This window comes from Blastomyces gilchristii, assembly GCF_000003855.2.
Source record: "Blastomyces gilchristii SLH14081 genomic scaffold supercont1.7, whole genome shotgun sequence".
Taxonomy (NCBI): Eukaryota; Fungi; Ascomycota; class Eurotiomycetes; order Onygenales; family Ajellomycetaceae; genus Blastomyces; species Blastomyces gilchristii.
Window position 1 is genome coordinate 1,505,917 of NW_003101676.1, and position 12,085 is coordinate 1,518,001.

Consider the following 12,085-nt stretch of genomic DNA (forward strand, 5'->3'; position numbering starts at 1 on the left):
ATATACTTCTGTGGTTGCATCTATATATATACCCCTCTGTGAGCAAGCAAAAAATCTAAAGAGGGGAGGAGATATTGATCATATCTCTCTGCCTGCCTGACTTTCTACTGGATTTATTGCTTTTTGTTTCTGTTGTTGCTTTACTGTTGGTTTTTCTTTTTTTTTTTTTTTTTTTTTTTGGTCAAAAGGAAAGGTTCAAACGGGGCTGTATTGAACACAGCAACCCTTTTACTTCATTGTACTTGAGATTTTTCTATTCATTTACTATTTTTGAAAGTTTGAAAGAGCTTGGGGATTTTCCTAGCAGTGACGAGAGAGATAAAAAAAAGAGGGAAGAAACCGAAGCTGTGAAGGTGAAGCCCCTCCATTTATTATTATCCCCCTTCGTTGTGGTTGTGAATCACTCCAATCCAGGGCAGATAAAGGGAGAAGAAGCCCTCTCTGGAATTCGAACAATACCCTCATACGAATTACTTAGCCAAGGCTAAATAGAGAGCAGAGCAGACTGCTGTCTCATCTCTGAGATCTATCTATATCTATATATCTATCTTTCTGTCGTTGTGGTGGTTTCTTCTTCTTCTTCCTCTGCTGGTCGCCCCCCGAGTCTTGCCGCAGCGCCCTTTCCACACACGCGTTTCTTGTCTCACGCCACGATCTTCACGCACCCAAGGAATCATAATATTATCCACCGCCAACTCCCAACGCCAAACACACAACTCTCTCGCCCTCAACTCCCTCCACCCATTAACCCGCCCAATCCACCCCGTCGACCACCCCTTCGCCTGGCCATCATCGCCTTTCTTCTCACGCCCTACGCCAGCTCTCCTATTCTTTTGTTCTCCATCTGCTCTGTTTTCTCTCTACCATGGCAGAGGATGCAAACCCCGCCGCATCCCGAGGCGACTCGGTCCCCGAGACTACGCCATCAGCAAACGCTGCTCCCAATACTCCTGGGTCTCCACGCCCTGAGAAAGATGAGCAGGCCGATGTAAAAAAGCCTGAAGACGCGTCGGCCGGTAAGCGCTCCTGCTTCATCCTCCTGCCCCTTCCCTACGTTGTATTCCGCCAACCCCCCTATTATTCCCTTTTGTTGGAGAGACGGAGTACCCTCTTTCTTTACCTCTTCTGCTGACCTGTCGCTGTCGACGTGCAAGGAACAGATGCTGCGGCTTCTGAAAAACCCGAACCCGCTGCTACGGACGCCTCAACAGACGCTGCCAAGCCTGGGTCAGCCGCTGAAACACAAGAGCAAAAGACGGACGACAGTGCTGCTCCGGCGGAAGAGACTGCTGAAACCGCTTCTCCCACCGCAGATCGCGCCAACGGGACACCCGCTGCGTCTAAAAAATCGAATGCCGCAAAACGCAAGTCAACCGGGGGCGACACCAAGGGGAAGAAATTGAACAGGAAGAAGTCTTCTGCTCGAATTACACACCTCGATGCCAAACCTGGAGAATACTACATGGCTCGTCTGAAAAGCTACGCTCCCTGGCCATCGATAATCTGTGATGAGGAGATGCTACCGCCCTCACTTTTGTCGACGCGTCCGGTTACTACGAAGCAGCAGGATGGCACGTACAGGGAAGCTTACAGTGATGGGGGCAAACGGGTGCACGAGCGCACGTTTCCCATTATGTTCTTGTACACTAATGAATTGTGAGTGGAGTTCTTTTCCTTTTTTTGGCCTTTTTCCCCAATGTCCCTCAGCTGGAATTAATGCGCTGGGCTCTTCCAACCACCCCCCCCCCCCCCACCCCTTCCGCATGGTATGATTACTGGATTAGAAAATATCGGAAGTACGAGCTAAGAGAAATTGATATGTTTTCAGCGCCTGGATTCCAAACACAGACCTCACACCCCTCGACCCAGAGTCCTGCAAAGATGTAAATGAGAAGGGAAAAACGAAGAACCTGATTGAAGCCTACCACGTAGCTGCCGAGAACCATGATCTTCAATACTTTAAAGATATGCTTGCCGACCATCAGCGGGCATTGGAGCAGGACCAAGAGGAACGTGAAGCTCGCGCGGCAGCAAAGGCAGCGAAGCAAGAGAAGAAAAAGCGGAAGAGCATGGATGTAGCTGATGAGCACGAAGACGAGGCAGCAGAGACAGGAGCTGAGAAACGAAAGACCACGAAGAAACGGAAGAAGGATGGTGAGAGCGAAGCTGAGAGCGACAAGGTAAGCAGATGTCCCCGAAATTTTGTGGAGTTACGATTTCTCGATCGCATACCTTCGGGCGCGGCATTTTGGGTGGTGCTTTGAGTGCTTTGATGGAAAGGACAGGTGGCTAATGGGGATTCGTTTTGTTTTTGGTCGCACACAACACAGCCCGCAAAGACCCCGAAAACTGCCACTAAACTTAAGTTGACCACGCCCAAGACTCCCGCGACCGGTGAGCCAGGCAAGAAACCTGCAGCCAAACCAGCTAAAACGAAGGCCACCAGTGCCAAAAAGAGCAAAAAGGAAACAAAGGCAACAAGTGATGAAGATACTACTGAAGCTCCAAAGGAAGCTGAGGTTGAGAAGCCGATTGATCCACAGGAAGCGAAGCTGAAGAAGGAGAAAGAAGGTAAAACATTTTATCTATCATCATCCATTGCCCCGGTTTAATTTTTGCTCTACGATATTATTTTCTACATCAGTTCCAACACATTTGCAGCACCAAAGAGCTGTGCTGACCTGATTCCCAACAGTTCTCTATCTTCGCCACAAACTCCAAAAAGGGTTCCTCACACGTGACCAGGCTCCCAAAGAAGAGGAAATGGCGTCAATGTCTAACTTCATCCAGAAACTGGAATCATATGTCGACCTTGAGGTCAGCATCATCCGCACAACCAAGATCAACAAAGTGTTGAAGGCCATTATCAAATTGAACTCGATCCCCAAGGACGAGGAATTCAATTTCCGCGGCCGCTCCATAAACATCCTGAACAAATGGAAGACCCTGCTAGATTCTGATATCCCCCCGCCAAAGGAGAAGGAAGAACAGGAGCCTGAGCCTAAACCAAAGGCAAATGGCCACAACCAGGTCAATGGGCGGAAGGCGGAAGAGGTGACTGAAGGGGATGATGAGGCTGCTGGTGGTACTACTTCCACTCCCCGAGCGGATGAAGATGAGCCTATGCCAGATGTCCCAGCGGAAGTAGGGGCCAAGGCCCATGGTGAGAGGTCAGGTTCGTCTCCTGCTGAAGGGGAAGCGGAGGCTGTGGAGGCTTGAGGCATAATTTGTTACTTGATTTCTGGAGCTTTCTCCTGCCCATTTCATTTTTCCTCTAAATTTTATTTTATTATATATTTTATTTTCTTGTGTCTAGTTTCGTTTGTTGTTTACCTTTTGCCTCGTTTGTGCGTGTGCTTTTGAAGTAAGAAGTCCGAGTCTGAGTGAGTGAAACCCGGTTTTCACGAGATTTTCACTTTATTTTATTATTATTACGTTTTCATTCCTCTTTCTTCCTCTGTTATTATTATATTTCTCATTTTTTCCAACTTCCCTCGCCATCCGATAACATCAAGGATGTACAGGTGTATTTTCTGGACAGGTTATGTGACTCCGTCTAGTTGGGCAGTGCGAGGGAGATGGGTCATGGATTATATGGAATGCTCCATGACAGATATAGGAAGACGGTTTGGGGGTAAGTTGTTTTCAAAAAGCAACCATCAGTCAGGATTACGTATGGGAGATTTCTTCATGCGCCTGTCCAACGGGTGTGATGGGGCAAAATGTGACCGCCAGACCAACGAGAAAACGAAGTCAGCAAGGATGAAAGAAGGGAAAGAGAAGTGGATAATAAAAAGTAGCTCCGGGGTTAGGGGCAGGGGAAAGGCATTTTGCTTGTTTGCCAGTTTGCTTGGTTGGTTGGTTGCGATGGGATGGTGTGTTTTGAGAAAAGAAAAAAAAAAAATTTGTTTTTGCATTAGCAAAAAGGTAAAGCGAAAGCAAAATTGAAAGTAAAACAAAAAAGAAAAAAGAAAAAAAAAAATAATAATAATAGGTTGCATTTGAAAAGAAGTAAGCTTGATTAATATAGGTGAGGAGGCAAGAGAAAAAATATTAGGTGTGTTCATCTTTTTATTTTATTTTACTTTGCTGTCTCTTTTTTCTCTTTCTTTTTATATATATTTTTATCTTCAACGATTTCCTGTTTCCTGTTTCATTTTCTTTGTTTTTTCTCCCCCCCCCTCCTTTTTTTGCAACCAAAAAAATACCCTTCAACTGAAATGGAACTGGGATAATATGGCGGTGGTTTTTGTGCGGCATTTTGGGCTTTCTACTTTTTCCTCTATTGTTTTTGTCTCCTCTCTTATTTATCTCTTTTCCCCTTCATTATTAACTCTTGAATTACATCCTCACTTTCTGAAGTTATATCTGTGTACAGTCGCTGTGCCCCCTTTCTTTTCTTTTCTTTTTTTGGTTTATCTTGTGATTTAACTATTTTCATCAATTCTGAAAACGCGTTTTTTGTTGCCTATTGTCCTACGCAAGCCATCAAAGGAACAAATACCGATTGATCTATTATGGCCTCATAGTTGATTTTACTATGGCTCCTTCTGGCAGTTTTCCCCCGGTCAAAAGACAGGTAAATTTCTTGTCTATGTGTGAATAAACCCTAAGAGAGAACCACGAGTTGCTTGGTTGCTTCTCTATATAATAGACAATAAAACGCTCCACGAAAAATACATTCAATTCAGCTCAGATCAGACAATTGTTTTGAAAATATCATAAGAAATTGTAGTCTTGTCTTGCGACACTGACTCCCCTCCCTCACCCCCTCTAATTATATGTAGGAGGAAACAATGATGTCCCCCTAAATTGTCCCAGCTTGCATAGATTTCCCCATTGTTCATGATCAGGAGGATACCTGGCCACGGACCCGTAGGGCTATTTGTAGAGGTATTAAGCCGGTTCACGTTCATCGCCAGAGATAACTGCGGTGGAGCTCAACTGAGATGCTTAGGTGGGCGGCTTCGATTGAGGGATCAAATTGAATCACTGGCGTATTACTTGTTAGTACTTGGGTACCGGTACCTTCGTAGATAGGTTACTAACAAGTCATGGATGTTCACCCTTGCACCCCCATGGCGGATGATTCGAAGATCACACGAAGTATAGGTGGAGGAAATGTGGGAATGGCTGACTTGATAGCTGGCATTCTAGACCGATGGTATCAGAGCGGAAATATTATACATTAAGTGATGAAGAGCGTGAAGCCGAGAGACAAAACGAGTCGAGGAAGAAGTTTTAAGGGGTTGTCAAGCTTGATATATATAGGAAGGCTTCAACCAGCAGCCCCAAGCTTTGTTCTGGTTCCTTCCATATCAGTTCCTGTGGAGATACATCCCATGGGCCAGGAAGGTGCCATGGCCATATCGCGCGCACCTGCCATCTCTCGCATATCTTTTTCATCCCACGCGAAAGAACCAGACGTCGACACGTGAAGATATTGATAAGACCCGGATGGCCTTCCTTTCTTTTTGTTGAACCCGGACTTGCGGTGCACGGCGGTGGGTGCTAAATGCCAGCCAGGCCGTATACTGTCCTCGCGCTTTGAGCGCATGTCACGGAGGTATGTTGTGTCAATGCGGATCGGCCGGAAGGGGCAGATTATTTCGGTCCAAACCTGTTAGTCGCTGCAGTGTGATCCGTGCGATGTACCATACAGGGGTATATATCTAATAAAGTATTGGTATGAATACGTCTCCTATGGAGTCGCCCAGCGCACATGAGGAGCTCTGTGAAAGGATAGGGCACAGGCGGCAGTGAGCCCCCCTGCTTCATCGGAAACGAGTTAATCAGGCAATCTTCCGCCCAACATTTCCTATTCCTCTGCCAACAACGCTAATGATCACGTCCCCTGAGTCATTTTCTCCAGGTGCGTCCCTGATTCCCCACCCAGGAGTACCGAATTTATTTAGGTCCCTGGCGAACTGGACCATGGACTCATCCGCGATGACATCCCTTCCCACTTGCAGTCTTCCTACGTCTTCAGAGCCCATCGCCATCAGCGTTATCATCGTTGGAGCCGCAGCCTTCGAGACACATCCACCCACTGAGACGGACTCTAGGAGTTGGTACGCACACCGTTTCCCGATATCTTCTGGGGGTTCCCCACCGGTGGGTAACGAGGCCACATCAGCGGAAAATAAACAACCCGTGGAGGACTCAGCGACTAAAGACAGCCCAAACCCAAGGCCCATCTTCTTTTTGTTAGAAGGGTTATCTCTGGTCGGTGCAGCGACTAAAGGCGCCGAAGAGACGTCTGAAAACACATAGGTATCGGGGCAAAGGGGGTTCAGGATGCCTCTCGCAACTTCAATCATCCTGGCGTTATGAGATCCAGATACGCCTACAGCATATGCCACACCACGTATTTTCTTTATTCTACCGGGGTTTAGCAAGTGTAGCGTCTTCGGAAGTCGAACCTGGTGACCGAACACCAGCTGAACCTCTCCTCCTCCACCTTTTCCATTTGGGCCGGGATTTGACCGTTTCAACACACGCAGCTCGATATTGTTGAAAATGCCAAATTGAGAAAATAACGGAAGAATAGCAGTCCGCACACTATCGACAGACATATCGCCGGTTGGGGTGGAGGAGGTAATGACACCAGGACCGGTGAAGAGGATATTAAACTGTGCTTTGGAGAATGGCGCAAGGAGGCACATTGGTAATAAGAAATAACTAATGCCGCGAGCACAGTTGGAAGGGATCTCATGCTTTATCACACCCCCGCTTGCACCAGACCCGGGTGCGCTCCCTGTTATAAGCCCCGGTTTGTAGAGAACGATGGTTCCAGTGTAGGAAATTTCCATGTGTGAGCCATTGGTAACAGCTTCGAGGAGTCGTAGAAATGAAATCTCATGGGGAGCAAGCCCCGTATGGATGGGATCGGACGGCCGGATTTGAGATATATGAACCGGACGCCCAGTGAGGGTCGAGAGAACAAGGCGGAGTGCAAGCTGGCGATGGGAGGTGAACCGCAGAGGGGGTTGCGGAGTAGCCATGGTTTGTGTAAATTGGAGACTGGACCGAATAGCTGCTATCGGGGCATGAGAAGGAAATTGTCTGAGAGTATATATATAAATATTCAATTATCGAAAACCTGCTCGCTCCTGAAATCGATCTTGTTCACATCCACAGGAGCCAATATCAAAATCCTGGCGTTGCGTTTTTGACAGTTCAAAAAAATATATAAAAATATGGGTGGATAAACATTTATCCGAATTCTGACGGGGACCGGTATGGAGTATATGCGTAATACCGAACCTTATCCTTATGGCATACAAATAGCACCCTTCAACCGCTGTAACTAGCGTATTTCCATGACACCGCGGGGAGACAAACCTCCGAATTTCATAGATATAACAGAGTTGGATCTGGAAAAGCAGCAACAGAAATTTGACATGGCCAAAAACTGCCTTTGACTCAGTGCGAATTGCATCTCTGTCTCCTGGAACTGAGATCTCACTGCCCGTACATAAATCGAAATCGATCGCCAACTCCTGACCTATTCCACTCCTTTCTTTACACAACCCAACCCTCCGTTTGCCCGCATCGGACATTGCGGGGGATCCGCACTCCAAGCTACCAGCTACAATGCTCCCGCCAGCGCTCAACCTGCCGCAATGGTAACCCATCCCACTATACATATTTAAATACATGCACATGCCCCGCCCAATAAGAAAGAAGACAAAAAGAGGAAAAAAGAAAAACAAAAAAAAAAAAAAAAACCAAGAAGAAAGAAGAGAAGACAAGCAGCAAGCGCCATTCCACCCACACACTTCATTTTTAACTAACCCCCCTCATCTCATCTCACAGGCTCTCCCAAAACGCCCACCTCCTCCAACCCCCCGTGAACAACTACTGCGTCTACCACCCTTCCTCCCCCGCCACCGAGGGCTACACCGTAATGGTCGTCGGCGGCCCCAACGCGCGCACAGACTACCACATCAACAGCACGCCCGAATTCTTCTACCAGCACCGCGGCGCCATGCTCCTCAAAACCGTCGACACAACCACCGCCCCGCCGACCTTCCGCGACATCCCCATCCACGAAGGCTCCCTGTTCCTCCTGCCGGCAAACACGCCGCACTGCCCCGTGCGCTTCGCGGACACGGTGGGTATTGTCGTCGAGATGCCGAGGGCGGCCGGGGCGGAGGATGTCATGCGGTGGTACTGTGGCGGGTGCAAGGGGGTGGTTTGGGAAAAGAGGTTTGTGTGTACGGACCTGGGCACGCAGGTTAAGGAGGTTGTGGAGGAGTTTGCGGCGGATGAGGGGAAGAGGACATGTGGGGGCTGTGGGAAGGTGGCGGCTGTAAGGTATGCGGAGGGGGAGGTGGTGCAGCCGGGGAGGTTTCCGGAGTGAACGACGGGGGGATTGGGGTTGCGGAGATAGGTAGGTTTGGGAAGAAAAGGGGAGGGGGAGGTGGTTGTCAAGATTTATCAGATCAGCCGGCTGATTGATATTTTCGTTGGTTATGATGGGCCGTGAAATCGAAGTTGAAGTCCCAAGTCTATGAATTTCTATTGCTATACCCCGTTCCGCAACTTTTTGAACTTTACTAAACTTATCTGTAAGTTGTGTTTATTTCCATTATTATGTTGGAAAGGCAACACACTTTTGGACTTTATAATCTTGGAATGTTCCGTCCGACCTAAGAATCACTCGTTAGGAGGAATACATCATGGGAGAAAGGCGGCAGCAACGAGTAAATAGTAGTTAAAGAAGAACCTTAGATGGAATGAATTGGATAGCTTTCGCACTGATGCTGTAAAGTTGGGATATACCATTGGAGCTAGGTCGGGATGCCCGAGAACGTAACTTGGGAGAAGACGGCTGATGCTTAGTCCAACACTAAGATATATTCCGAAGGTTTGGTATGTGATAGGACATGAAAGAGCCGAAGGGTTGTTGGGGAAAGCTAGCGATGGGTTGGTATTATATATACAAATATATAGAAAATAGGGCAAGGAATTACAACAGATTGTATAGAACAAAAAAGGAAAGATAATAGAAAAATAATGAGAAGGGAGAGGAAAAAATGAAATAGAAAGATAGAAGAACAGAGAATAGTGGTTTGGGGTTGTAGATGTAGAATTCATTGAGGGTTGATGGTGAGAAGGAGGGGCGGGCCATAAAAAAAAGGTACAGGAATAAGAAGTGCAATAATTAGTCACTGTCAGTTGAAATACATCAATCAGCATTAAATGGCCACAAGCATAAAAAAAATATAAAAAAAAAAAAAAAAAAAAAAAAAAAAAAAAAAAAAAAAAGCGCAGAAGATGAAAGCACCGAAAGGCCTCCGAGTCAGGGAGATAAGAAGGGAGGGTTCGATTCCACAACGATACAAAAAAACAAAAAGGGAAATTACTCTGCAATAAATTCCGCACTGGACCATGGATGACATTTCGCGAAAATGGGAGAAGACACGAGACGACAGGAAAAAGGGAGGATGGGGATATATAAAACCCGTAGTATCCCATCACACTCCTCAGCACGGCGAGCTCATGACCTGAATACTCCAAGCCGCTCACTTAATTCATTTAGGCATCGATTCCCGTTTAGGGATCTCAGAATGGAAGCCAAAAAAATCTAATCCTCAAACGGACAATCGATACTCTCATGCCCATCCCGTTCGCAGAGCGCACACCACTTCGACTCATCAATGACGCCGGACGCCTTCCCCGCAACCGGCGACATAGACGCCGTCAGCCCGCTAATACCCTTCAGTCCCTCCAGCACTACATCGCGCCCCGTCCGCTGAGAGCTGGGGCTTCCGCCAGCGTTGAGGTTATTATTATTGGTATTGTTGTATCCATTTGTCGTTGTCATTGTTCTTAAGTTATTTTGTTGGTAGGGTTGATGATGGCTATTGCCGCTGAAACTGTTGTAGGTATTATTGTTGTCGTAATTGCTGTTGCTATTGCTATTATTATTGGTGGTGTTGTTGCCGGTATTTGCAACTGACTTACCCGCCGCGTTCGCATTCGCGGCAGCGGAACCAAACATATTCGTGCAGGTCAGGATATCATGGCCGCTCGTTTCGCAGATCTCACACCAGAGCGCGCCGCCCTCATCTGTGCTTGAGGAGCGCGAGTCGGATTCCTGCATGCTCTCGAGGTGCTGCTGGTGGCGGACGGGTTCGTTGCGGTGCGGTGGGGAGAAGTGGGGGTATTGGCTATGGCCATTGCTGTTTCTGGCGGGTGGGGAGGTGGTGTCGTGCCAGTCATTAGGGACGACGGTGCGATCGGAGAGGGTGTGGGTGTGGTTGGGCCCACCCATGCCGCTGCCCGTGCCAGCGCTGTTATGTCGCTGTTGTTTGAGTGGTGAGGTGGTTATGGTACCGCTGCGGTTGCGGCTGGGACGGTTCTGGTCGAGCTCGCGCTCCAGTTCTTCGATGCGGTAAGATTTGCGCTCCGTAAGGCTTTCAAGCTCCTCGATGCGACGCTCCAGTCTAGCGACGCGGTCAGCGTCCTGGTGGTCTCCGTTATTGGCAGATCCACCATTCATCTGCGCGAGGCCGGGAGGTTCGCCCCTGCTGAGGGAATGGATGATGGCTTTTAGGCCGCGTATTTCATCATCCTTTTGGTCTAGGTCCTTGGAACTGGCATACCCATCGCCCCCGGCTCCTTTATATGAGGAAGATGGTTTCTCCCTCTCCTGCTTCAACTCTAGCCTAGTTCTCTCAACCTCACCCCTGAGGAACTCCACTTCTCCTCTTGCCTCCGCCTCACCCCTGCGAGCGTCTTCAAGACCTTCCTCAAGTTCTGAAACCAGTTCCTCCAACTGTTTAAGCTGCCTTGCAACGGTTTCAACATCCTCACTACGATCTTGTAGTTCCCTATTAGCCTGCATCAACTCTTCTAGTCTTCTCTCGTAGACCCTCTCAGTCTCCGATGCGGCCACTTCCAGAGTATCCAGGGTGCTACGAAAGTCTGCGCGGTGGCTATCGAATTCCGCCGTGAGAGCCGCAATCTTCTCGTTTTTCTCGCGGAGTTGTGCCCGCACTTGTAGCGCATCCAGACCCTCTAGCTCTGTAATACTCTTTTGAAATTCCGCGAGAGTCAACGCCTGTTCTTCCAGCTGCTTATCACGATCTCGCAATTGTTTCTCTAGAAATTTGATCCTATCCACGGACTCACTATCGTCAAACGCGGGTGTTCTTATGTCATGCCGCCTTACTGAGCCGGGGGTGTTAATGCCGCTTTCTACGCTAATTCTGGATGACGGGCGGCTGGGTGGACGGGTAGTCTTGAGCGGCGTTCGAGGAACGCCTCCATGGGCAGAAGTGCTCCTGGAAAATGCGGACGGTGTTCGTAGAGCGGTCAGGTTCAATTTCGGTGGAGGGGCCCGCGGGGATTCAGGTCGTGGGAGGGATGGGCGTCTGAACTTGGGTCTGTTTACAGACAGCGGGCCAGGGCCTGCGCCTGGGCCGACAGATTTGCTAAAGGGGGGCTTGGAGGGCGTGGGCGGTGTGCTGCCCATGGATGCAGTTCGTTTGGAGACATATCTGTTATTATTCATGGGCACGAAGATGCCGGAGCCTGGCTGGGAGGTGGTGAAGTAGCTCCGGCCTTCGACGTCGCCGTTATTCTTCCCTCTCCCGGCGTGTTCTGGGGCCAGCTCAACACCAGCAAAGCGGCCAGGTTTGCCGGCGACGGGGCCTAGGAATTTGACAGTGCCGTACATGCCCCCTGGCACGTTCACCAGGTCTCCGACCTGGATGTCGTCAAGGGGCGCCATAATCGTGTCGTGATATTTGTTTGTGTAAATAAAAGCTCCGGTGGAGCAAATAACTAGTTAAAGAGGGCAGGGATGGGGTGGTTTAAGAGAGCCGTAGCAGCATGTCAGGCGTAGGGTTGAAAGAGAGAGAGAGAGAGAAAGTAACAATCAAGAAAGATAAGAGAATGAAAGAAGAGGGTCGGAATGATACGTAGACGGCGGTGTTGAAGGAGAGAGAGAGAGAGTCATTCGAGGGGAGAGAAGAAGATGAAGATGAAGATGAAGATGAAGATGAAGAAGAAGAAGAAGATGATGATGATGATGATAATGAAGATGATGAAGAAAGGAGGGAGGAAGCCGTGT

At 48.5% G+C, this 12,085-nt stretch overlaps 4 protein-coding genes across 4 annotated transcripts; 2 read left to right on the forward strand and 2 right to left on the reverse strand.

The window, feature by feature from the left end:
* Nucleotides 1-812: 812 nt before the first annotated feature.
* Nucleotides 813-3,219, forward strand: BDBG_04263 (PWWP domain-containing protein; the record flags this gene model as incomplete). Its single annotated transcript, XM_002625348.2, has 5 exons — nucleotides 813-1,016; nucleotides 1,155-1,656; nucleotides 1,829-2,180; nucleotides 2,331-2,571; nucleotides 2,696-3,219. The coding sequence occupies exons 1-5, from the start codon at nucleotides 866-868 to the stop codon at nucleotides 3,217-3,219; spliced, it is 1,770 nt and encodes a 589-aa protein (XP_002625394.1). The 5' UTR covers nucleotides 813-865.
* A 2,573-nt stretch (nucleotides 3,220-5,792) lies between these two features.
* On the reverse strand, nucleotides 5,793-7,004 carry BDBG_04264 (18S rRNA biogenesis protein RCL1; the record flags this gene model as incomplete). The annotated part of the gene is made up of 1 exon (XM_002625349.1): nucleotides 5,793-7,004. The coding sequence occupies one exon, from the start codon at nucleotides 7,002-7,004 to the stop codon at nucleotides 5,793-5,795; it is 1,212 nt and encodes a 403-aa protein (XP_002625395.1).
* Nucleotides 7,005-7,159: 155 nt separating this feature from the next.
* Nucleotides 7,160-12,060, reverse strand: BDBG_04266 (Noc1p protein). Its single transcript, XM_002625351.2, has 3 exons — nucleotides 8,732-12,060; nucleotides 8,619-8,654; nucleotides 7,160-8,561 (listed from the first exon to the last, which is right to left on the reverse strand). Exon 1 carries the CDS (start codon nucleotides 11,741-11,743, stop codon nucleotides 9,593-9,595), a length of 2,151 nt encoding a protein of 716 aa, XP_002625397.1. The 5' UTR covers nucleotides 11,744-12,060; the 3' UTR covers nucleotides 7,160-8,561; nucleotides 8,619-8,654; nucleotides 8,732-9,592.
* BDBG_04265 (3-hydroxyanthranilate 3,4-dioxygenase 1) lies at nucleotides 7,334-9,069 on the forward strand. Its single transcript, XM_002625350.2, has 2 exons — nucleotides 7,334-7,628; nucleotides 7,819-9,069. The coding sequence occupies exons 1-2, from the start codon at nucleotides 7,597-7,599 to the stop codon at nucleotides 8,363-8,365; spliced, it is 579 nt and encodes a 192-aa protein (XP_002625396.1). The 5' UTR covers nucleotides 7,334-7,596; the 3' UTR covers nucleotides 8,366-9,069.
* Nucleotides 12,061-12,085: the final 25 nt, after the last annotated feature.

What these genes read in the sequence shown, in the direction of transcription:
- BDBG_04265 (XM_002625350.2), top strand. Translation starts at nt 7,597, where the DNA reads ATGCTCCCGCCAGCGCTCAACCTGCCGCAATG. An exon ending in GCGCTCAACCTGCCGCAATG is followed by an intron (nt 7,629 to 7,818) that starts GTAACCCATCCC and finishes CTCATCTCACAG; the next exon opens with GCTCTCCCAAAACGCCCACC.
- BDBG_04266 (XM_002625351.2), bottom strand. Translation starts at nt 11,743, where the DNA reads ATGGCGCCCCTTGACGACATCCAGGTCGGAGACCTGGTGAACGTGCCA.